The following is a 24,852-nucleotide window of genomic DNA, read 5'->3' on the forward strand; positions in this document are numbered from 1 at the left end:
CTTGAACTTAATTAGCATTTGCTTCTGCTTATCAGCTTAGATTTTTAAATTTTGTAATCAAAAAGGTACCTCATTAGGTACCATTTTGTTTTAGTTGGATAATTTCTGTCTCCTTTGATGGAGTGTTGCATGAATCACACTTTGTTCAGTCAAGGGAGAAGGTACAGGGAGATGACCTTTAAAATGTTCTGTGGCCAACATCACTTTCATTAATTTCAGAAAGGGAAGCAGAGCTCCTGGGGCGGGGGGGGCGGGTGGTGGAAAGAATAAGCCAACAGATTATGGTTGATGGAAACGCTTTGCCTCATTTCATATTGTGTCTTCAGGCTGGTATCGTGACTATGCATTATTTGTCCCTTTGAGGAGCTGGTTAAATGTGTGTGTTTTGCTTTAGCCTTTCCCTCCCAGCCCAGGCCATCTCCCTTTCCTCATGTTCTCCTCTCTAACTTGTGCCACTTTTTTTTTTTCTTCCCTGTGTGAGACTTCTGTTTCCTTTTTTCTTTTTATATATAATGATTTTAATTTTTTTCCATTATTTTTTAACTTATGTTCTCTACTCTTCTTTACACCTCCCTCCTATATTGAGCTTCTCCCAAGCCCCATGGTTTTATTTCACTTTCCTCTCTAATCGCCTTGCTTTTTTCCTGCTGTGTTGCATTGTATCTGCCCTTGATATTATTCTGCGTGGTTCTTTTTTTTTTTTTTAATTGATTCCTATTTGTCTTCTTCCTCCTCCTATCTCCTTTCCTCTCAGTTTTGTCTCTTTTATTTTTAAATCTTTTCAATGTGGGCTTTTTAAAAAATTGTGTAAAGATATACCAACATCAAATGTACTGTTTTAGCCATTTTTTAAGTGTACAGTTTTAGGGCATCCAGTGCCTTTGCCTTGTGCGACCATCACCATCTCAGTTTCTTTGAAGGAGGCTGTTTATTCCTCTGTTTCATTGGCGGGGTGGGAGGGTGGGGGGAAGGCAGAAACGTCTATTGCTGTTAGAGATAATTCACAGGATATGCGATGAGATCCTGAGTGATGGTCATCGTGAGCGTTGCTTTTCCTCAATGATGTGGCCCCAGACAGAGAACGGGCTCCAGGACAATGACATCAAGCCTCGGGTCAGCGAGTGGGAGGTGATCCAGGAGACTGGGACGAAGCTGAAGCCCATGTATGGCCCCGGGTACACAGGCCTCAAGAACCTGGGCAACAGCTGCTACCTCAGCTCTGTCATGCAGGCCATCTTCAGCATCCCGGAGTTCCAGAGAGCGTAAGTGTCCCGTGCAGACCTGAGTGCTTCCCCCCCAGCCACGTCCAGTCAGGCAGCGCATGCTGGGGAAACCCTTCTTCACCAACTTCACTACCCATCTCACCACACCATCTGTGCTGTAATTTCCTGCACTGACGCTGGGTGAGAACACGTGTCAAGGGTTATGGGCTGGGGTGAGGTAAGGAGAGCTTTGAAAAACTTCCTGCTAGGATTTGCCATATTAATAAGGGCTTCCATTTTTAGACTCTCACCTTCTATGCCGAGGAGATAATACTGATTAATCTTCACAGCAGACCTGCCATATCTCTGCCTATAGAGGTGCCACAAGAGATTCAGTGATTTGTTTGGTCAGTGGTGAGTGAGTGAAGTTTCTCAGAGGATTTAGGCTTTTCATTTTTTGCTTCTCACAGTGTGGTTCGCAGATGGTGCCGGTCCTTGGACTGCTGGGTAAGGATCGGCAATGAGTTAAGTATATGAGACTGAGCATTCAGAAATTGTTGGAGTAATTTGATGTTGCTTTATTTTGTCAGTGGCATTTCATTTTTCTATTTGACCCTTGAACAACACAGGTTTGAACTGCATGAGTTCACTTCTATGTCAAATTTTTTTCAATAAATACATCCTACAGCACTGCATACACCATCTGTGTTTGGTTGAAACCATGGATAAGGAGGAACTGTGAATCCAAAGGGCTGACTGTAAAGTTAAGCATGGAATTTTGACTGCGTGGAGGGTTGGCGCCCTGAGCTCCCATGTCGTTCAGGGGTAAACTGTAATTTATTTTTATTGTATTTTTAAAGGCATCTGTATGAGTTGAAATCAGCAAACAAGCTGGATCTTCACTTCAAGTAATAGGGAGGCATTGATTTAGGGTGCTTCCTAACAGTGGGAGAACAGGCTGCCTTCTTCTTCCCTTACCAAGGGGCAGAGGGGCCGTGTCTCTGGGCATTTTCTTTTCTTCTTCTTTTTTAATTTTACAGCCGCACCTGCAGCAGATGGAAGTTCCCAGGCTATAGGGATCTAATTGGAGCTGCAGCTATGGGCCTGTGCCACAGTCACAGCAACTCAGGATCCGAGCTGCATCTGCAACCTCCACTGCACCTTGCTGGATCTTTAACCCACTGAGCAAGGCCAGGGATTGAACCCACATCCTCAAGGAGACTATGTCATGTCCTTGACCTGCTAAGCAACAACGGGAACTCCTAGGCATTTTCTTCCTTAGACTGGGCTTAGGGTAGGGAGCTGTGGAGACTGGCAGCTGGTGTGCTCATGGGCAGCTACTGCCTAAGTTTAGGAAATAATCTCTAGTGTTTTCCACAGCAGGTAGGTTTCGACCTCGGTTCAGATATGGAAGAGGATACACTTGTGCTTTAACAGACTGACAGGCACACAGCATACTAAGAACAGCAGAGGGCAATGTTTAATCCACATGGAGTTGAATGCTAATGACTTTATGGTAGTTAATAAAAGCGTATCAAATATTCTTTTCTTTCCTCTCTTGGTATTCGAAGTCTTTCTTCTTCTTACTGTTTCTGGCTTTGGAAATTTATGGTCAGTTTCTATATCAGGCTTTCCTTTTTTTCATCCAGCCAATAAAGAGTGGGTTCTGCTCAGCTCAGCTGTGCACTGGATGTGGGGGTAAAGGAGTAAACCACAGGACTTGGTGCCCTGGCCCCACTTGGGGAAATAGACATTAAATTAATGGTCCCTGATTTGTGATAATTCTACCTAAGATTTTTTTGACTTTCTGATAGTGCAAAAGTATGTATTAAGTAGAAACTACTTTTTTTAATTGTTATTTCCCCAATACATTTTTTTTTCCTACTGTACAGCATGGTGACCCAGGTACACATACATGTACGTAGTCTTTTTTCTCCCATTATCATGCTCCATCATAAGTGACTAGATATAGTTCTCAGTGCTACATAGCAGGATCTCATTGCTAATCCATTCCAAATGCAATAGTATGCATCTATTAACCCCAAACTCCCAATCCATTTCACTCCCTCCCCCTCCCCCTTGGCAACCACAAGTCTATTCTCCAAGTCCATGATTTTCTTTTCTGTGGAAAGGTTCATTTGTGCTGTATATTAGATTCCAGGTGTAAGTGATATCATATGGTATTTGTCTTTCTCTTTGACTTACTTCACTCAGTATGAGAGTCTCTAGTTCCATCCATGTTGCTGCAAATGGCATTATTTTGTTCTTTTTTTATGGCTGAGTAGTGTTCCATTGTGTATATATACCGCATCTTCCTAATCCAATCATCTGCTGATGGACATTTGGGTTGTTTCCATGTCTTGGCTATTGTGAATAGAGCTGCAATGAACATGCGGTGCATGTATCTTTTTTCAGGAGAGTTTTGTCCGGATATATGCCCAAGAGTGGGGTTGCTGGGTCATATGGTAGTTCTATGTATAGTTTTCTAAGATACCTCCATACTGTTCTCCATAGTGGTTGTACCAGCTTACATTCCCACCAACAGTGCAGGAGGGTTCCCTTTTCTCCACACCCTCTCCAGCATTTGTTATTTGTGGACTTATTAATGATGGCCATTCTGACTGGTGTGAGGTGGTATCTCATGGTAGGTTTGATTTGCATTTCTCTAACAATCAGTGATGCTGAGCATTTTTTCATGTGCTCGTTGGCCATCTGTATATCTTCCTTGGAGAAATGTCTATTCAGGTCTTTTGCCCATTTTTCCATTGGATTGTTGGCTTTTTTGCTGTTGAGTTGTATAAGTTGTTTGTATATTTTAGAGATTAAGCCCTTGCCAGTTGCATCATTTGAAACTATTTTCTCCCATTCTGTAAGTTGTCTTTTTGTTTTCTTTTTGATTTCCTTTGCTGTGCAAAAGCTTATCAGTTTGATTAGGTCTCATTGGTTATTTTTGCTTTTATTTTTGTTGCTTTGGGAGACTGACCTGAGAAAACATTTGTCAGGTTGATGTTAGAGAATGTTTTGCCTATGTTCTCTTCTAGGAGTTTATGGTGTCATGTCTTATGTTTAAGTCTTTCAGCCATTTTTAGTTTATTTCTGTGCATGGTGTGAGCGTGTGTTCTAGTTTTATTGATTTGCATGCAGCTGACCAGGTTTCTCAGCAATCCTTGCTGAAAAGGTTGTTTTTTAATTTTGAATTTTGTTCTTTTCCTGGATTAGCGACAGGTGGTACCTACTTCCTTGTGACCCCAGGCAGGGCAGCAAGCCACAGCCCCGCCCCTGTCACTTACAACCATCCGGTACCCATATAGCCTTTCTGGTCTTCACTTTCAGTATAGTGTTCAATAAACCACATGAGATAGTCATCACTGTATTATCGTATGGGCTTTATGTTAGATGATTTATTCCAGCTGTAGGCTAATATAAGTGTTCTGAGCACATTTAAGGTAGGCAGGGCTAAACTGTGATGTTAGGTAGGTTAGATGTATTAAATCCCCCCCCCTTTTTTAAGGCTCGCACCTGTGGCATATGGAAGTTCCCAGGCTAGGGGTCGAATCAGAACTATAGCTGCTGGCCTATATCACAGCCACAGCAGCGTTAGATCCGAGCAGCGTCTGAGACCTACACCATAGCTCATAGCAATGCTGGATCCTTAACCCGCTGAGCAAGGCCAGGGATTTAACCCACATCCTCAAGGATACTAGTTGGGTTCGTTTCTCCTGATCCATAACAGGAACTCCCTAAATGCATTTTTGACTCAATATATTTTCAACTAACATTGGATTTATTGGGACATAACCCCATCTTTTGTCAAGGAAGATCTCTAATAAGAACAACTGTGTTGTCATAAACACCATAAGTTCCATGGAAGAAAAGGGAAGTGGGTGATCAGGGAGCATCTCTTTGAAGAAAGGACACACAAAGGGACACTCACCTTCACTGGTGTGCAGGAGAAGGAGAGACAGGATCTTGGACAAAAGGAAGGGCAGGTTTGAAGCCCTGAGATGGGAAAACCTTTTAAAAGGTTTGCATTGTGCATTGTATTATTTTTATAAATGTTTACCTATGTCTTGTGCTTGTATTATCATTTAATTTGGGAACAATGTAGCTTCATTTTATCTGTCTCATGCCCCAATAAATTTTTTTAAATATTGAAGGAAAATCCTTATGGTAGGTGTTATGTGATTATTATTTCTTTTAAACTAGAATGGAAGAAACTTGTGGTCTTTCGCAAAGCCCAACAATATTTTTCAGGCTTTACAGTCTATAGTTTTTGAAAATATTTTCTATACCTCACAGTTTGATGAACAATTAACTTTCTGACTTTTTTCTTCAGTGAAAAAATGTACCTCCAGTCTGTATTTTGGGTTTAAGATTTGAATCTCTGATCCTGTCTCCTTTCAAGAGTTTTAGAATTTTATAGTACCTATTCTTTATATTCTATTTCCCAAACGTTTATTGTCTATATTAGAGCATGGGCAAGTTATTAGTCATACTGTCCTCAGTCTTTTGGTTCTTTTACCAAATATCACTGAGTGAAAGTACTTGTTCCTCCGACTCCTTTTTTCCCAGTGGGACACACTCAGTGGGGTTTTGTCCAGGGGCAGTCTCTCCATTTTCTACTGAGAAAGAGTGACTCACAGAGAGATTAAATGACTTATGCACAACCACAGTGTAATTTGGGAACATCAGCCGGACTCCTTGATACCCCCCGTGCCACTTGAACCCAGTTTACATTTCAAAATCATTCTGATGGGGAACAAATCTAAATACACTGGTGTACAAATGAAATGACAACAAAGATGGATTGTCAGATAGCAAAACTATGTTTTTTCTTTGAAAACTAATAGATTACAAATCGAAGATACCATAAGTACTTTAAAAATTACCTAGCATTACTGCTACATTTCAATTTAATTTTAATAAAGATTATTCCTTGTTCGTTAGAAAAGGAATGTAAATTACTAGCACAGTAGACTTTTCTGACATCAAAGATTTATCCCCTTAACTTTATTTTTCTCCACCTGCCCTGCCTGAAAGGCTTTTACTATTGTTCATCTTACCAGTGAATTTTTTTGTTTGTTTGTTTGTTTTTTGTCTTGTCAGGTTTTGAGATCAGATAAAGACTGGATCATAAGAGAGATAATGTCTATAATGTTTACCATGTTGTATATTACTAAGAATTCTTTAGTGCAAACTCTAGATAAACTCAATATAGTTTGATTCCAAAGTTTGGTTTATATATTATTGGCTTGTGCATACTTAGATAAACTCAATATAGTTTGATTCCAAAGTTTGGTTTATATATTATTTGGCTCTTGGTCCATTGAAAATTTCTAGTTGGAATTGTTACCCTAGTGACGCATCCAAAAGTCATTCAAATGGGACTATTCCAGAAGTGTGTGCTCTGTAATCTTGATGTCGGTGTATAACCTGGGATACATATTCCAAGTTTATAGGGAGCAGGTGCCTGGAAGTTTCTAGTACCTGAGGGATCTAATCAGAGGTCATTACTAACTATAGTGTATCAGGGTCCTCTGCCAAGGTTTTATTGCAGCAGTGCCTGTTCTGTTGGGTTATTAGGTAGTCAGTTATAGGATTTGGTTATGTGATTACATGATATGAATGTATTGATTTAACCGAAATTTATTGAGTGCCGTTTACATGTCAGATGGTGTTTTAGTGCTGAGGGTGTAGTAATTTAGATAAAGTCTCTGCCTTCATGGAGATTATATTCTAGTATGTAATCTCTGGAGAGATAGATAATAAACAGGAACAGAGATAAATTGTATAATTACCAATAGTGATGCATTCTAAGAAGAAAATTAGTCAGGGTCAGGTGAAGAGGGAAATAGGAAGGGTAGGGAAGTGATTTTTAATGAGACCTAAAAAGGAGCAAGGATCCATAGGGAGAACATTCCAAAAAGGGATGACTGGGTGGCATGACCCTGAAGCAGGAGTGAATGTGGCATGCCCTGGGCAGCAAGAAGGGGAAGCAGCCAGAGTGTTGTGGGCTGTGGGAGAGGGGTAGGAATGAAGTCAGAGAAGTGGGCAGAATAGGTTGCAGGAAGGGCCAGGGAAAGGGATCTGCTTCTGGATTCTTCTCCCCAGAGCTTTCAGGCTCAGAGAGTCAAAGCCTCAAGAGGGAAAGGCGAAAAGCACAAACCAGGAGGTTTGAAATAGGAAATTAACTTAAGAGGTAAAAAAAAAATGAATGTACATTGAGATGAGAGATGGGTGGTTACAGTGAACACTGCCCTGTCGGGTGAACTGATCAGAAGGAGGGCTTGTGGGCTGCTCAAGGGACTGTGGGTGGACACACAGGGTACAGCTGACAGTGTGGTTCAGGTCACGGTTTGGGAGTCAGGCTGCCTGCATCCACTCTGGACTTAATACTCCCTCCTGGGTGATTCTGAAAGCTACCTAATGAATTTGCATCCTGTGTTCTCATCTCTCAAATGGTGTAATGATAATAATCCCTTTCTCATATGATTGTACTAAAGACTTAGGCAATATAGAAGCCCCGTGGAAATGATATTACCATCATTGTGTATTTCAACATCATTAGAACAGTTCCTAACCTTGTCTTTCATATTTGAGATGGTAGTTGCATTGGCCTAAGCCAGTGGTCCTTGACTCTGGCTCCATGTTTGAATCATTTGGGTAACTTCCAAAAGACTCCCAAGTCTCAGGCCTCAACCTCAGGCGGTGTGATCAGAGCATCTGGGGATAGCGTTGGCTCCATGTTTTCTCCTTGAAACTCTTTAGGGGATTCTAACCCGCACCTGGATGGAGACCCACTGATAGAAGCATAAACATTTTAGGGAGGCCCATGAATATGGCTACAGAGATAGGAGCTCAGGAGAAACTTCTCTTCAGATGGATAATTTTTTTTTTTTTGGTCTTTTCAGGGATGCACCTGTGGCATATGGAAGTTCCCAGGCTAGGGGTCCAATCGGAGCTGTAGTTGCCGGCCTATACCACAGCCACAGTAATACCAGATCTGAGCCACATCTGTGACCTACACCATGGCTCGTGGCAGTGCTGGATCTTGAACCCACTGAGCAGGGCCAGGGATCAAACCCACGTCCTCATGCATACTAGTCCGGTTGTTACCTCTGAGCCACAATGGGAACTCCTGGATGATTTAATTTTGATGGAAAGGCTAGGAGATCTTAACTGGCATGATGGCTGATTTTAGTTCTGTTCATGTCTCAGTTCCTACGTTTTGATTGTCACTTCTCATTTTCTAGGTATGTCGGAAATCTGCCAAGAATATTTGACTACTCTCCTTTAGATCCAACACAAGATTTCAACACACAGATGTAAGTGTCCAATTACAGTTTTTAAGAAATGTGTCTGACAAAGTGTTCGTAGTGGTTATCTTGGGGTTGCAGAATTAAAGGCAATTCTCTTTTCTTTATTTTCTGTATTTTTAAAAGTATTCTAAGATGAGCATGTGTTGCTTTGATAAGAAGAAATAAATTAGTAAAGTTATAAAATACTGAGAAAATTTGAAAATGGAATCAGTATCAGGCAGAGTCAAATGAATGAGTTATTTGTCATTGAGATACCGTGTTCCACCTAAAAGCAGCTATACTTACTGAAATTTGTAGACAATTTTAATATCTCTGAGGGGAAACAACAATGACCTTTTTGTCTGTTTCTCCCTCCTGTTCAGGACTAAGTTAGGACATGGCCTTCTCTCAGGCCAGTATTCAAAACCTCCAGTGAAATCTGAACTCATCGAACAGGTGATGAAGGAGGAACACAAGGTATGTGACTGTGAGTCTGCCATGTGCATGTGGAGGAAGGAGGGACTTCCCGCCAGAGTGAGGATTTCCTGTGATTTGATGAATGGGTGGCTGTGCATTTAGCAAGCTGTCAAAACAGTTCTTTCATTTTAGAGTTTAGGATGTCTGTCTGCTTTTAAAAACCATGCCAAGAGATGGCCAGAGTTGGGGTTTCCAGAGGCAGTTGCTTTATGGATTATATCTGATTGCCATCATTTAATGGCTTTCAGAAATAATATTCTTTATAAAATAGAGTGGAAATAGAAGGAATAAACATAAAAATATAAACATTTCCCCTTCATAACACAATCTTGGCCCTTCTAGTGTTTTTCCACTTCTAAGCCTCAACTTTTTTTTGCTAGGCTTTCTCAAGAGACTGGTTATTAAAAAACAACACACATTCCTATCCCCCCAGAGCTGAGGATTCTGAATTTCTGGGGAGAGCTGGGAAGTCCTCATTTTTGAAAGGGGGTTGGTAAGCATACTCTAGTATAAGAAACTTAGTTGGCCACTTGGTCAGAATTAATTGATTAATAAGAAGATGTCCTTCTTCTCCTAGTAACCAGAGTCGCACTTCCATGTTCCTGCAGGATGGCCCACTGACTGCTGCCTGGGCAGTTCTGTTAACACAACTCCAGAGGGTGCCACTCACAACCTGTTCTCTTCAAGTGGGGCCCTTGGAACTCTGCTGTGTGCAGCTTACACAGCTGTATTTTGACGGCCTTGGCTCTCACTGCAGATGTCCTGGGTCGAATGTAGGCCCCACTTCCCCAACATCTGCCCTGCCTTTAGGGTACCATGTCTTGACTCAGTGGGCAAGTTCTTTCAATTCTCTTTCTCAGGTGTGCGACCTCTGTGCTCCCATCTTAAGTCAGTCATCCTTAACTAATGCCTGCAAACTGAGAGCAGGAATTGAAAGTGAATATGTGCTTTTTTATAATGAAGCCAATTAGCTGGGGAAATGGAGCAAACAGGAGAAGAGAGATTAGGAAGGGACATAGAGGCAGTGTTGGGGGTGGAAGAAGGAAGTAGGTTGTGAGGAGGGTGGGGAGGGATGTAGACATTTTCGGTGGCCAGGAGATGGAATGTCGTGGGACAGAAAGATTGAAGTCCTCCAGTTGCGCTGCTATCCAGCATCGCAAGATAACGAGCTCTTTGTCCACCTGAGACTAGAAGACTCTCAATTGGAGTGCAGTTGAAATGGTTTGGGTGTAGGGTTGGGGTATGGAGTTCTCCAGGCTCCATCTACCTTTGAGCTCTTGTGTAACTTTGAACAGGTGATGGTGAAAAAACCTGGTCCAAGATGTGGTTTTCGATCACATTTATTCTGGGCTTTCATCCAGGCTGTTACTTCTTGGGCCACTCTTGGGGCAGAGTCCACCCTTCCTGGTGGAGAAGGAGACTGGATGGGGATTCAGGAGCCTGGCTCCCTCTCCAGGCTCCGCAGGGAGCTATAGACTGGGGCGAGTCCTGTGACTTTTCCTTCTCAGCCATCAAATGGCAGATTAATCCCACTGGTGGTTGTGAATATTGTAAGCGTGAAGGTCCCCTCTCTAATGTAAATAAAATCTGTGTGCTTTCCAGGACTGTTGTGCTTTTGGAATCTCCTCATTTGAGAAAATGTGAAATGAAAACTCATCAATTTAGCAGTCTTTGAAAGGAAAACTTGATTTTGTTAATATCATAATATCCTTTTACATTAGAAAAAAAGTAGTTCTTTTTTTATTTTTATTTTTTGGTTTTTTTTAATGGCTGCTCCCATGCCATAGGGGTCCAATCGGAGCTGCAGCTGCCAGCCTACATCACAGCCACAGCTATGAGGGATCTGAGCTGCATCTGTGACCTATACCATAGCTCGTGGCAGTGCTGGATCCTCAACCCGTGGGGTGAGGTCAGGGATTGAACCCGCATCCTCATGGATACTAGTCAGATTCATTACTGCTGAGCCACAAAGGAAACTCCCAAAAAGTAGTTCTTACATGAGCAAGACATATTTAGTCTACCAAGGTCTGGGGGCCCTAGGCCCCTCCCTGCTGTTGGATTCATACGGTAGCTATGTGATATCCAGGTGTCTGAGGCTTGCAGATGGGAACCCCTGTCCCACATGGCCCACAGGGTGTAACCTAGGAGCACTTGGGCCATATCTGTCCTGTGGGTATGTTTTGCTTGGCCTCCACACACAGTATCTGAATTTCTAGCTTCTCTTAAACACTTAGAACCTCTGGCAACCCCCAGGCCCAGGACAGCAGTGGCCGGAGCTGAGTAGCAGCCCTCCCTCCATGTGAGACACGCAGTCCCTGGCCAGCTTCAGTCCTTTTGTGGTTCGTGACTTGGCTGGGATGCTGGGTATTTGGGTCTGTAACCCTTGACCTAGATGACTGGTAAAGTCCTTTCCCCACTCTGAGGTACCAGGATCAATAGGGTCCCTTTAACATTCAAAATGAGCTTGAATTGACCTTATGATTTTCCCTGTGTCCCTGGAGGTATCTGTTTCAAGCTGCAACTTAGGCAGGTAATTCATGGTAAAATTCCACTCTTGACAGTGGAGGGAATTAACTATCTGAGGCATCAGGATTTTCATCAGCATTTGGTTTCAGAGAAACCAATTTGTGAGAATTGTTCTTCTAGGTCTTGTGAGCCCTTTGGTCAGGTGGTCTTGTGCCAGGTTTATGGCATTTGCATCTTGTTTTTTTTTTTATTTTTAAAATTTTTGTTTTTATTTTTAATTTTTAAAATTTTTTATGATTATTTTTTCCATTATAGTTGATTTACAGTGTTCTGTCAATTTCTACTGTATAGCGAAGTGACCAGTCATACATATACACACACATTCTTTTCCTCACATTATCCTCCATCATGCTCCATCACAAGTGAGTGGATATAGTTCCTGTGCCATGCAACATGATCGCATTGCTCATCCACTCCAAATGCGATAGTTTGCGCCTATTAACCCCAGACTCCCAGTCCATCCCACTCCCTCCTCCTCCCCTGGGCAACCTGAAATGCCCCAAGAGAGGAAAGATGTGCTGAAGCAGAGAAGAGGATGGATTATGAGAATAATGTGTAGTGGAAGGGAGAGGACACAGAGCCATGTGATGGGAATGCTTCTTTACAGGGCTGCCACCACCAGTGATACCGATGACTAGCATTACATAAAAGGCCAGGCTCTTCCTATATGTTCACTGATGCATAACAGATGTACAGATTCCTTGCCTAAAGTCACAGTGCTAGGGAGCGGGAGAGCTGGGGTTTACCCCAGGCAGTCTGGACCTGCATCTGTGTGTTTGACCACTGCACTGCCCTGCTTCCCTAACAGTTGTTCCAATACTTATTTTAGGCTCCCAGTGTCACAGTGTGTGGATGACAAAAGGGGCTGCTTAAATTTTGCACACTTACCAGGGAGCCCAGTAACTTGGGCTACTTACTTCTTGGGTCATTTCTAGACCATATACTTCCTGACATTAAATTGCTATGCTACCAACTAGTGAAATCTAGTTTTTATACATGCATGCTTAATACATACTTCATTGGTGAAAAGATCTGCAGTGTTTTGTGGAGAACACTGCCATTTCTATGTAAATTTGTTGAATTGCTTTTTAAAATTAAATTGTGTCTGAAGTAGATAAAACTTCCTCACTATAAAAGGATACTTTTTCTTTCTTTTCTTTTTCTTTTTTTCTTTTTTTGTCTTTTTGTCTTTTCCAGGGCAAAGGTTCCCAGGCTAGAGGTCAACTTGGAGCCGCAGCTGCTGGCCTACACCACAGCCACAGCAATGTGGGATCCTTAACCCACTGAACGAGGCCAGGGATTGAACCCTTAACCTCATGGTTCCTAGTTGGATTCATTAACCACTGAGCCATGACAGGAACTCCAAAAAGGATACTTTTTCTTATTCAAAAATAATATTCTTCATCTTTATGCATTCTAAGTACTCTATAATTTATTTGTCCTTCCAAAGATAGCGTGATATTAACAATTCCGTATTCCGAACAGTGTTTCTAAAGCAACCTTTCATTTGATTTCCCGTCTAACTAATCCTTGATACAGAACTGCTGGTCTCAGTTTTTTGATCAACATGAGATAATCAGGGTTTTGTTTCCAGATGATATAATTTTAGCTCCAAAAGCAAGAACTTTGTATTCACTAACCTCCGTTTTCCTTCCTTGGGCAAAAATAACATTACTAACTCACCTTTTGAAATATGAAAAATTGTTTAGTGAATACCTTCTATTCCTTTAGCTTAGGAGATTTGGGGTTTGGACCTGATTTAGGAGTTACTGGTTCAAGGTTTATAATTTAAAGTTAAAATTTTAAATCAATAGATGGCATATACTTGTGTATGGGGGGCAGGCTGAAATGTATCTTTTTTTCATTCCTGTGGTCTTAACAAGGTGAATATCTGTACACATATTGCTCTAATGTGATACAAAGCCTCCGTCTTGCTGCTTCTTTCTTAATTAAAGCGTTGGATTCAGAGGAAAATGAGTGGACAGTGTCTGGCTGCTTTCTTGGTGCAGTGTTAAACAAAGTTCTGTGTAAGCATTTGGGAAAGATTCTTTACACCGTAGTCCTCACTCTAATTTTAGCTGATGTGTTTTGCAATTGCTGATGGAGAAAGTAAGTACAGTATCCTATAAATATGATAGGTTCCTTAGGTGGTTGCTATTTTGGAGACTCTCTGGGAATGCCTCTTAAAAGTTAGTTGTCAGGACTGGCCATTGCTTCTGGTGTCTGAGGGCCAGCTCATGGCAAGTGTGCAAGTGTCCTGAAGGCAGGTCTAACTCTTTTTTTTTTTTTTTGTCTTGGGCATATGGAGATTCCCAGGCTAGGGGTCGAATGGGAGATGTAGCTGCTGGCCTATGCCAGAGCCACAGCAACGTGGGATCTGAGCTGCGTCTGCGACCTACACCACAGTTCACGGCAACGCCGGATCCTTAACCCACTGAGCAAGGCCAGAGATCAAACTCGAAACCTCACGGTTCCTAGTCAGATTTGTTAACCCCTGAGCCATGACAGGAACTCTGGCAGGTCTAACTCTTGGTTTTGGTTCTCTTGTCTTGTTCCATGACAGCCCCATAGGTGACACCCAGGTGATGTCACTGACCCAGTATCAATCAGGAAATGTGGTATTTCCTTGATTTAGTTCTTATTTTGGCTTTTTGGTTTAACCAACTGCCTTATTCTAGTGTTTTTTTTTTTTTTTTTTTTTTTTTTTTTTTTTTTTTGAATATGGCCACAACCACAGCATATGGAAATTCCCTGGCCAGGGATTGAATTGGAGCCACAGCTGTTACCCAAGCTGCTGCAGATGACCCACTGTGCCATGGCTGGAACTCCTAGAGCAAGATTTTTTAAAAAAATATTTAAATTTGTGGAGTTCCTGTCGTGGCTCAGCAGAAACGAATCTGACTAGCATCCTTGAGGACGCAGATTTGATCCTTGGCCTTGCCATGAGCTGTGGTATAGGTTGCAGGCACGACTCGGATCCCGAGTTGCTGTGGCTGTGGTATAGGCCACCAGCTATAGCTCTGATTCGACTCCTAGCCTGGGAACTTCCATGCTGTGGGTACAGCCCTAAAAAGACACACACACACACACAAATTATTTAAATTTGCAGTATACACAGACGTAGAGAGCAAAGTGTAATGAATCTCCAGGTACCACTATATAGCTTCAGTAGTTACCATTCTGCCAATCTGATTTCATCAATCCCCCTGAACTCAATTTTTCCCTTCCCTTTTACTTCCCCTCCTCTCCTTTCCCTGCAGTATTTTAACACAAAATCTAAGCAGACTTTTCACCTGTGGATATTCAGTAGACACCTGTAATTAGAATACCTTCTTTTTTAAAAAAATGCTAATCTGTTGAAAGTTGTTTTAAGTGTTAGAAGCACACCAGCAAAATGTGTTATCCACTACCCAGCCCATATCTGGATTTTTCCCTGCAGTATCAAAGACATCTTTTCAAAGTCCCCCTCTTTTTGCAAGTGGTTGATTTGTTGAAGAATCAAGATCTCAAACTGGAGCCAGAAGGAGCTGGCTCATTATTCCCAGGACTGCTCTCAGGATTATTTTGTTGAAGTATTGTTTATCTTATGTTTCTTATAGGCTGGAAGTTGGACCCAGAAACTTAATTAAATTCAGGCTCAACTCTTTTACAGCCTGACTTTCTAATCTATTAGACACAGCGTGAATATAGTAGTTAGTGAGACCTCCCCTTGCAAATCAGAGATAGAATGCATGTGGGTGTGGTTGCAGGCAGGGGCCAGCTGATGGCTAGGCATGAAGGGTGGCTTGGTTGAGTTTGAGATAAAAATCAAACCCAGCTGGGACAGCCAGGAGCTGGTGGTCTGCAATGGGAGATAGAGAAGTTGAGCCAGCATCTTTCTGGTTTGGAAGTTTTTCAGATAACTTCTCAGTGATCATTAATTCTCCATCTACAGCTTATCTGCTGAGCCAGGGATTAAGCAAGGTCAGTTGAGGAAAAGCAAAGAAATGAAATGGGCACTGAGAGAGAAGAGGTGTGAGAAGTTAATGAATGAGGCTGGATCACAGTCCAAGTGGGGCTGAGTCTCTGGAGTTTTCACCACGGTCTCCATGAAAAGCCTCCTCCTAGATGTACAACACATGGTGGCACAGAGCAGCATCCACTTTTCAGAATTTACTAACTTTCAACAAGTTAGTAAGCTTTCCCAAGAAGCTGTTCTGACAGGACCTGGCAGCTGCCTCAAGCTCCAAGCACAGCTTCTAAGAAGTAACACCACCAGCAGCAGACATCAAGCGTCTGCTTGAGCGAATGCCTACCCAAAATGCACAATGTGAACAGATGTGTTCCCAAGTGATGTCTCGATGCAGCTGAGAGCTGAGACGGGATTGCTGACCTGCCTGAGATTTTGGCCCCAGAGGTGTGTGGTTTGAAGAGGGCTTATGCAGGGTCTAGGACCCACTTTCATCTTTTCTTGGCAACCAATAGGAGGGACGCAGGGGCATCAGAGGTGAGAACTAGGCACATATGTGCACGAAGAAATTTTTGGATACAAGGGAAAGAGAAAGACAGATACAGGGAGACAGGTTGTCTCTCATCATCCCCATTGTCTGTCAGCTCTTGGAGGGCAGAACCCCCAGTGTGTTCTACGTGAAGTAGGGGGTCAGTACATCCTGGATGCCTAGATCAGATGTATTTTCAGCAAGACAGGGAAATTCACCTGAGTTTTATTGGAAACATTACTTAGAACACGTGTGTTGGAGAGGTTGTATGATGTGGAGCTGCCCCATAGATCTTGGGTCTTTCTCATCATCCACTGCATCTGACTGTGATTGTGGACCTGCTGTTGTCTCGTGAGCCTGGGTGTGGATCCTGGCACCTAATCTCCGAGATGTGTGAGGCCAGGCCCTGCCTGCCGAGGGCTGCAGTCGAGCAGAGGGGGCGGCCAGAGAGGGCTAAGAGTCAGGTGGGAGGTGCGTTGTGCCGTGTGCCCAGTGATGACCCAGAGAGCAGGTTCTCTAAACTTCACAGGAGGGGATGAGGCCTGGAAGCTGACCTCAGGGCGGTTTTGAGATGTGGGTAGGCAGCGGCCACACGTTTGCAGCGAGCACGTGAATTCTGCTGAATTGGCAAGGTGAGGTTTGTCTTGCTGAGATCTACTCTGTGCTATAGCTGCCAGTCTGTTTTTTTTTTTTTTTTTTTTGCTGCGGAGGAGCCTGGAATTGGAATCGGAACCTGGAGTTCATTCTGGTTCTGCTGTTTGCTGGCTGCATCATAATCTGGTCTTAAGTCCGCTTTCTGTTGACAGACCTCTGTGGCACTTTTCTGGCAGACTTAGCTTCCCTAGCTGTAAAATGGGGATAATGGTGGTACCTTCTCCGTAGGGTCACTGTATAGCACCATTGTTAGATGGGCTCAACTTGCAAGGAACTTGGGAAACAGCTCTGTCCTGAGCCCACCTCTGTCCTTAAAGGTGATGTGAGTTTCCACTCTGCCTCTTCAGAGGAGCTCAGGCAGAATACCCAGATTTCCAGTGATTGCCTGTAGATTATCGGCATTGAAAAGGCCAGTTCACATCAAAGCCAGTTTAAAGCTTCTCCCACCACCAAGCTCAGGAGCCCTGGATCCAGCAGAGCAGAAGGGTTGGCATTGGCATCCTCTGGTGTTTTTTTCCTCTGTGCTCTACCTCTTTGTCTCCTCCTAACCTCTCTGGAGTCAAGGATCAAGGGATGGGGAGATTGGAGAGGAGACAGAGGCTTTCACTGAGCTGGTGCGTTTGCTCCTGCTGGGCGGCCATGAGTCTTCCTGGTCTTTTTGTGGGGTCACACTAGTGGTTCTTTAGAGATACCTTCCACTCCTTCTTTTCCTCTCAGGGACTTCCACAAGGACCTTTTGATGCCCTGTTGTAGCCAAAATCAACCTCTGTACAGGGGTACTAATTAAGTCTCAGAGACAGAGTTTTGGGTGAAGCAGAAAGAACACTTTATTGCTTTGCCAGGCAAAGGAGTCCATAGTAGGCTAATGCCTTCAAAACTTTCCTCTCTTGAGAGAGGATAGCAAGAGGTTTTATAGGCTGAACAAACAGGGCTGTTGATAAGGATTAAGGTGCCTGCATTCTTCTCCCTCCCTAGATCATTTCAGAGTCATCGGGGCCAGAGTCAGGGGGTTGGGTAAATGGTTTCTGGTGGTCTTTGGGGTTATCGCATCATGACCATCGCTTTGCAGTGAAGATTGCCCAGAAAAGGATGTGGGTGTTAGGGAGTGTTTCAAAAGAAAACACCAGGTGTGATAAAACTCTAACTAGAAAGTAACCGTTAGAAAAAGAAAGCAATTAAGCAAGGAAGAAATTATTTGTGAAAAGCCAGTTAGAGTAAGTTAGTGGGTTAAGGACATAACATAATGGAGACTGTTTTAACTAGTTTTTAGCTGTAGAAATATTTCCTAATCATTAACCCTTGAGTCAGTCTTTTGAAACTGAGGGGAGGCCTGGGAGGTTAAAGGAAAAGCCTTTTACTTCAAAACATAAGGACTAGGAGTTTCGGTCGTGGCTCAGCAGTTAATGAATCTGACTGGAATCCATGAGGACGCAGGTTTGAGCCCTGGCCTCGCTCAGTGGGTTAAGGATCTGGTGTTTCGGTAAGCTGTGGTGTAGGTTACAGATGCAGCTCGGATCCTGCGTTGCTGTGGCTGTGGTGTAGGCCGGCAGCTACAGCTCAGATTCTACCCCCAGCCTGGGAACCTCCATATACTGTGGGTGCAGCCCTAAAAAAAGCGAAAAAAAAAAAAAAAAAAAAGGAAAAGCCCACAAGGACTCAAGGGCTTATACATGGTTTCAGTCTACCTTTTTCTTTGATGTTCCTCAATCTTAAGAAGGAACCAGTGTGGAACAAGAAAGGGAGTAAAGTTTAGATTGAGAGGTTCATCATAAACGTGGCAGAGGATCTTGGTTTTAGTTCCGTCTCTGATTTAGAGACCGACAACCTCTATATCCCCATCCCAGCTCCTGCCTGAGCCTCTTCAGCCGCCATCCCATCGTCTTATATGGTGCCCTCTCTGGCGGGGCCTGACTGCCTTCTGAGCTCTCCTTTTAGCCCCAGAAGAAGCCCACACATCCTTGTCAGCCAGAGTTGTCTCTGCTTTTCCCATCCTGGCAGTTGCAGCCAGCCTCCTATGCTTCTCCGGGTAAAGGCAAGTTCCTGAGAGCTCCCTGTGTTCTGCTCCAGAAACAGCCCCAGGCAGGTACACTCAGAGCCCAGGAGCTCTGCAGCAGTTGCCTGGGGCGCGGAGCCATTGGTTTTTCTTGCTGGTACCCCAGTCTCCACCAGGGTTTCTCTCATCTTCCCACATGGGAGAGGCTGCAGAGCCCTCCTCTCCTGTAACTTCCTTCAGAGGACCCTCCCCACCCCCTGCCAATGCATCACTAGCCTGCTCTGAAATAGGCTGTCATGGACCCATATGCCCACTGAGGAGCAAGTCCTATAAGGACAGAAAGTGGGGTGTTTATCACGCCTTTAGTTCTGAGTCAGCAGGAAGAGTCCTGTTCTCATGCCTGGTACATAGTCAACATCCAGTGCATGTTGGCCACTATCACTATTTAGCTTCTGTGGGCTTGAGTTTTCTTATCTGCAAGTCAGGGCTAATGGTAATCGCCACTCTGTTTCCCACTTAGTGCTGCTAATGTGTATGAAAGTGTTGTGAATTGGTTATTTTCATTTTTCAGCCTCAACAGAATGGGATCTCTCCACGAATGTTTAAGGCCTTTGTGAGCAAGAGCCACCCAGAATTCTCTTCCAACAGACAGCAGGATGCCCAAGAATTTTTCTTACACCTGGTGAATCTAGTAGAGGTGAATCAGTCTTTCAAAATGCTGGAAAGAGTTGTAAGAAGTGTGCCCCGCCCTTGCATGCAGTCCCCGCTGATGTGGCTGGAACGCCCCCCTCCCCACCTAATTCAGAATTGGTTCTTTGGGGCTTCCTCCTCTGGGCCCATTTGATATAATCACCCTCCTGGGCACTTCTGGGTCTGCCTGTTCTCCTCTTAATTTGAACGTGTTATAGGAGTGTTGATCCATTATTTCTATTCGCTGTTTTTGTTTTTTTTTTGTCCCTGCAACATGCTTCCTGAGAGTCCCGCATGGTATTTGGTGTCCTCCTGCCATCACTCCGAGACAGTCACTCTTGGCTCAGAGCAGAGGCAAATCACATTAAATGCTGTGGTTTTTAAAGGCTACGGAGAATTCATGATTAAAGGCTTTTTTCCCCTCTGAAAAGAAACAACTATTTTTTTTCCTGATGACAAATGTGTTCCTTGTGGAAACAGAAAGGCACAAAGGAGAAAACCAAAACCTCCATGCTACCAGCCCCACGAATGATCAATGCTGATATTTTGGTGTCTGACCCCCCCACCCTGGTGATTTTCCAGGTGAAATCAATTCTTTGCATGCTGATTTTCATTTGTGAATGTTTTGCCATGTCATTACATACTTGAATATAACGTGACTTCTTTTTGATTTTTATATAATTTGCATTAGTGCATTTACATAATCGTATCATACATGGATTAGTTTTTCCAGGGCAGTCCTTGATTTTTTTTTTTTTCCTCCTTTTTCTTTAATTGGGTTTCCTCATCTCCTTTCTTCTAGTTCTATCTAGGTCAGAAAAAGTCTCTGCCATGACTTTTAATGGCTGCATAATGTTAATTCACATGATGAACTATAATTTATTTGACCAATCTGCCATGTTTGGACTTTAGGTAAATACCAGTCTTTTGCTTTGAAGTTCTCTGGTGAACTGGCATGCCCAGAGGGAACATTTGGTAGCACCAGGTCTTTACACCAGATTTATGTGTGATTTTATGCTAATTTTCATTCAGGGCTTAATATTCATGAATTTACTAACCTGATATAATCCAACCTTCAGAGGAACCGCATTGGCTCAGAAAACCCAAGTGACGTTTTTCGGTTTTTGGTGGAAGAACGCATTCAGTGCTGTCAGACCCGGAAAGTCCGCTACATGGAGAGGGTGGATTACCTGATGCAGTTACCCGTGGCCATGGAGGCGGCGACCAACAAGGGTAATGGGGATGAGCAATGGACTTCATCATGTAGAAACTTGCACCAGAGATACTGCCGTTTAGTCATGCATGGTTGACTGAACAAGAGTGGACCCAGTGTTTGGCTTGCTCTTTTCAAAAGCTCTTCAGCTTTTCCTCCGTCCCCGTCTGACTGAGATTTTTGTAGAGGATTTATTCAGGGAACCTACTTGGGCACCTATGAAATTTGACCCAGTGGTTGGTTTAGAGTTAGCTTAATGTGGAGGAAATTATTAGTAATTTAATATTATCATTCCTAAGTACTGTAAAGTCTGAGGAAAATGATCAGAACTGCGTTTTTTGATGTGAGACATTCAAGCAGAGGCCTCTGTAAATAATCCAGCTTTGACAGCTGAGTAAGATGCCTGCTGGGATAAAGCATGGCAGGGCTCTTTGTGGAGTGAGGCCCCTTAGGAGGGTCTCTGGACCTAGGAAGCAGGAAGAAGGCAGATACTGGAACCAGGTGGAGGCTCAGGGGAAGGTTCCTTCAATCAGTCTGATCTGGTTCTTCATGAATTAGTAGAATTAACATCTTAGAAGCAGGAAAAGGAGAAATATCTGCTGACTTGCTTATCTCCCGTGAACTGGTCATTTTTGCAAAGTTCAGCCACTCCCCGGGTGACCTTTTCCTCTTTTTTTGGAGGGGATAGTCACTTAGTTGTGTTAATTAGAAAGTGATGATTATGATGATTTTTTTTTGGCTGCCCCACAGCATATGGAGTTCCCAGTCCAGGGATCAGATCCAAGCCGCACGACCTCAGCTGCAGCTGCGCCCTGGCTCTGCAGAAATGCCCCTGTTCCTGTTGTGCCACATCAGGCACTCTTGTGATGATTTTTAAGATGGAATGATTTCCATTTTCTATAAACTCATGCAGCTTTTGACTAGTTTATAAATTCTTAATTTTTTTTTTAATTTGTCTTTTTAGGGCCACACCTGTGGCATATTGAAGTTTTCAGGCTAGGGGTCAAATCAGAGCTACAGCTGCCAGCCTGTGCCACAGCCATAGCAACACCAGATCTGAGCTGTGTCTGCAACCTACAGCATAGGCCACAACAACTACAGATTCTGACCCCCTGACCGAGGCTAGAGATCGATCCTGCAGGGATGAATCCTAGTTGGATTTGTTTCCACTGCACCACAATGGGAACTCCTAGTTTTTAAATTCTTATTCATTATACAAAGGAAATGATGGTGGGGGTCTGTGGTTTGTTTCCTTTTTAGCACCAGGCTTCATCACTTTCTCTTGCCTACTTTGGGGATAGTGACTTACATATTCTGCTCAGTTCTGTGATCTTCTCTAATTGACTGTTGATAGCTTATGAGAGGTAACTTTTTTTTTTTCAGGAAAGAGATTTATGATTTAGTCTCAGAAAATTGCTGGGAATGCCTAATGCTAGCATCCTAGATAGAAGTACATTGTAAACTGATTGTGGACTGGGGAATGAATTGTAAAAGCATATCCAGATGTGTTTAAGAAAACACAAGTGTTTATCAGTGTGCCAAAAAGCTGATAAATCAGGAGTGATTTTTTTTTTTTTTGGTAACACAAAAGAAATTCCCAGAAAGTTCCATTCAAAATCTATATAACATTTTGACTTTGGCTTCCCTGCTCTCTGCAGTGTCGGGTAACCCCAGCATGAAGTTGTCTTGGCAGTGTTTGTTAGAATCTTGGGCTGGGTGCCTCGGATAACTGCAGTTCTTGTAGTTCTTCCTGCTCCTTGGCCCACACCCTCCATGACCTCTAATTGTAGTGACAGGCCCAGGAAGAGGTGAGCCCTCAGGTCTCTTTCAGTGTGAAATTCTGTGGTGTGAAGGCTTTGTGATTTGAGGGTGGTGTGTGGTTAAACCAGCCTTGACTTCTGGACAAATGAAAGACCAGGTTCATGCATCACTTATGGCACATGTGTGGTTTGACCCCCTCACTTGGGTGGGAGTTGATAGTTCCCTCCTATCAGTCTCAAACGGAATGGGTAAAAAACTATGAATGGCTTGATGCAGCCTGGTGGTGCCACTCTAAACAAGCTTTGAGCAGGCTTCTGTGGCTCTTTGAGGGCAGCAAGTAAGCAATCCTGTCCCAGCCCAGGACCTTCAGGGAAGATTGCTCATTGTCCAAGGGGTTTTGTTTTTTTTTTTTTTAGGGCCACACCCTTGGCATATGGAGGTTCCCAGGCTAGGGGTCCAATCAGAGCTACAGCTACTGGCCTACACCACAGCCACAGCAACACCAGATCTGAGCCACATCTGTAACCTGCACTACAGCTCACAATGACACCAGATCCTTAACCCACTGAGCAAGGCCAGGGATTGAACCCTCAACCTCATGGTTCCTATTCGTATTCGTTTCCCCTGAGCCATGATGGGAACTCCCAAGAGGGTCTTTTTTATTTCAAGAAGATAAGTGATTGCAAAGTCATTTGTTTGCTCTTTTGCTTAGATGAGTTGATCGCCTATGAACTAACGAGAAGGGAAGCAGAAGCAAATAGAAGACCCCTTCCCGAGTTGGTGCGTGCCAAGATACCATTTAGTGCCTGCCTTCAGGCCTTTTCTGAACCAGAAAACGTTGATGATTTCTGGAGCAGTGCCCTACAAGCAAAGTCTGCGGGTGTAAAGTAAGTGTGTGTGTGTGTGTGTGTGTTTGTAATGTTTCTGCACTCGCTTATGTGGTGGCAGTAGGGTAAGGAGGGGACCTTGAGAGGTGGGGACTGTGGTAGGGAGGGTTGGCAGGCACTGTATGAGTCTGGGCATGCTTGACTCAAGTGTGGTGAAATAGGATTATAATTTACACAACCATAGTTGTCGTAGACCTCACTTGTATGAGACTTGTACAGTAAAACAGGCTTGTTGTAATCTATATCATATGCAAGGATGTGGATGCCTTTAAAAAAAAGCCAGGCTGTGGTTTGTCCTCTTTAGGGAATTTGCCTTTTTTTTTTTTGGCCAAGAGGGGGTAGTCAAGAATCCTTCCCTGCTTCAAGAATGATATCAGAAGTATAAATACTTCTGAGAGTCTTCAATTTTTAAACTCTACTGTGATAGACTTTAATTTGATAATGAAAGATTTGCTGGAGTTCCTGCTGTAGCACAGTGGGTTAAGGATCTGGTGTTGTCTCTGTGGTGGCTCAGGTTGCTGCTGAAGCTTGGCGTCGTGGGTTAAGGATCTGGTGTTGGTGCAGTTGTGGCATAGGTGGCATCTGTGGCTGGGATTTGATTCCTGACCATGGAACTTCCAGATGCTGTGGGTGTGGCAAAACAAAAAAAAGATTTGCCTTAGGACTTGGTGGCTGTGGTCCTGCCTGGCAGCTGGGGCTCTGAGGGTTTCTCAAAGGGGACATCAGGGATCCTGAGCATTGTTCCAACGAGCTGCTTAGGATGTGGTCAGCAGGTGTTCTAAAAGCCTTGCTCTCAGATACATAAGAATTTTGATATTCTTGTTGTGGTGCAGCAGAAACAAATCTGACTAGTATCCATGAGGATGTGGATTCAATCCCTGGCCTCTCTCAGTGGGTTAAAGATCCATTGTTGCCATGAACTGTGGTGCAGGTCTCAGATGTGGCTCAGATCCCATGTGGCTGTGGCTGTGGTGTAGGCCAGCAGCTGTAGCTCTGATTCCACCCCTAACCTGGGAACTTTCATATTCCAAGGGTATGGCCCTAAAAAAGCCAAATAAAAAATTTTTTTTTCCTTATTTGACACCTTAATTTTTTTTTTTTTTTTTTTGGTCTTTTTGCTATTTCTTGGTCCGATCCCGCGGCATATGGAGGTTCCCAGGCTAGGGGTTGAATCGGAGCTGTAGCCACCGGCCTACGCCAGAGCCACAGCAACGCGGGATCCGAGCCGCGACTGCAGCCTACACCACAGCTCACGGCAACGCCGGATCGTTAACCCACTGAGCTAGGGCAGGGACCGAACCCGAAACCTCATGGTTCCTAGTCGGATTCGTTAACCACTGCACCACCACGACGCGAACTCCAACACCTTAATTGATTTTATACAGTCAAGTGAGTCCTTACCAGCACATTTCATATAGTTGGAAAAGAGGACCTTACGGTAGGATAAAAAGAGGGGAGGTCTAAAAGTTAGGCTCTGGGTCTCTCGCTGCTTTTAAATATTCTTCAGCAATTTTTCCTCTTGGCTGAGACCGAGCGCTGGCTGATGTGAAGGGGAAGGAAGTATGGATGAGCTACTGCTGGCTGTTTTTTTTTTTTTTTTTTTAATCACTACCTCAAGTAGCAGTCAAACCTGAATCTGTTATTTCCCGTGACAGCCATCCCTCAGGATTCCT

The 24,852-nt window shown here is 43.6% G+C and overlaps 1 protein-coding gene across 2 annotated transcripts in view; it reads left to right on the forward strand.

Annotated features, from left to right (window-relative positions):
- The window catches only part of USP13 (ubiquitin specific peptidase 13 (isopeptidase T-3)), a 126,872-nt gene that overhangs the window by 62,539 nt on the left and 39,481 nt on the right, over positions 1-24,852 (forward strand). For both annotated transcript variants that reach the window (XM_021071212.1, XM_013982225.2), the window contains exons 8-13: positions 1,075-1,262; positions 8,456-8,527; positions 8,884-8,977; positions 19,200-19,325; positions 20,398-20,551; positions 23,005-23,179. In XM_021071212.1, coding sequence (XP_020926871.1) covers positions 1,075-1,262; positions 8,456-8,527; positions 8,884-8,977; positions 19,200-19,325; positions 20,398-20,551; positions 23,005-23,179 — 809 coding nt within the window. The remainder of the gene's footprint in view (positions 1-1,074; positions 1,263-8,455; positions 8,528-8,883; positions 8,978-19,199; positions 19,326-20,397; positions 20,552-23,004; positions 23,180-24,852) is intronic.

Source organism: Sus scrofa, chromosome 13 (genome assembly GCF_000003025.6).
Source record: "Sus scrofa isolate TJ Tabasco breed Duroc chromosome 13, Sscrofa11.1, whole genome shotgun sequence".
Classification (NCBI taxonomy): Eukaryota; Metazoa; Chordata; class Mammalia; order Artiodactyla; family Suidae; genus Sus; species Sus scrofa.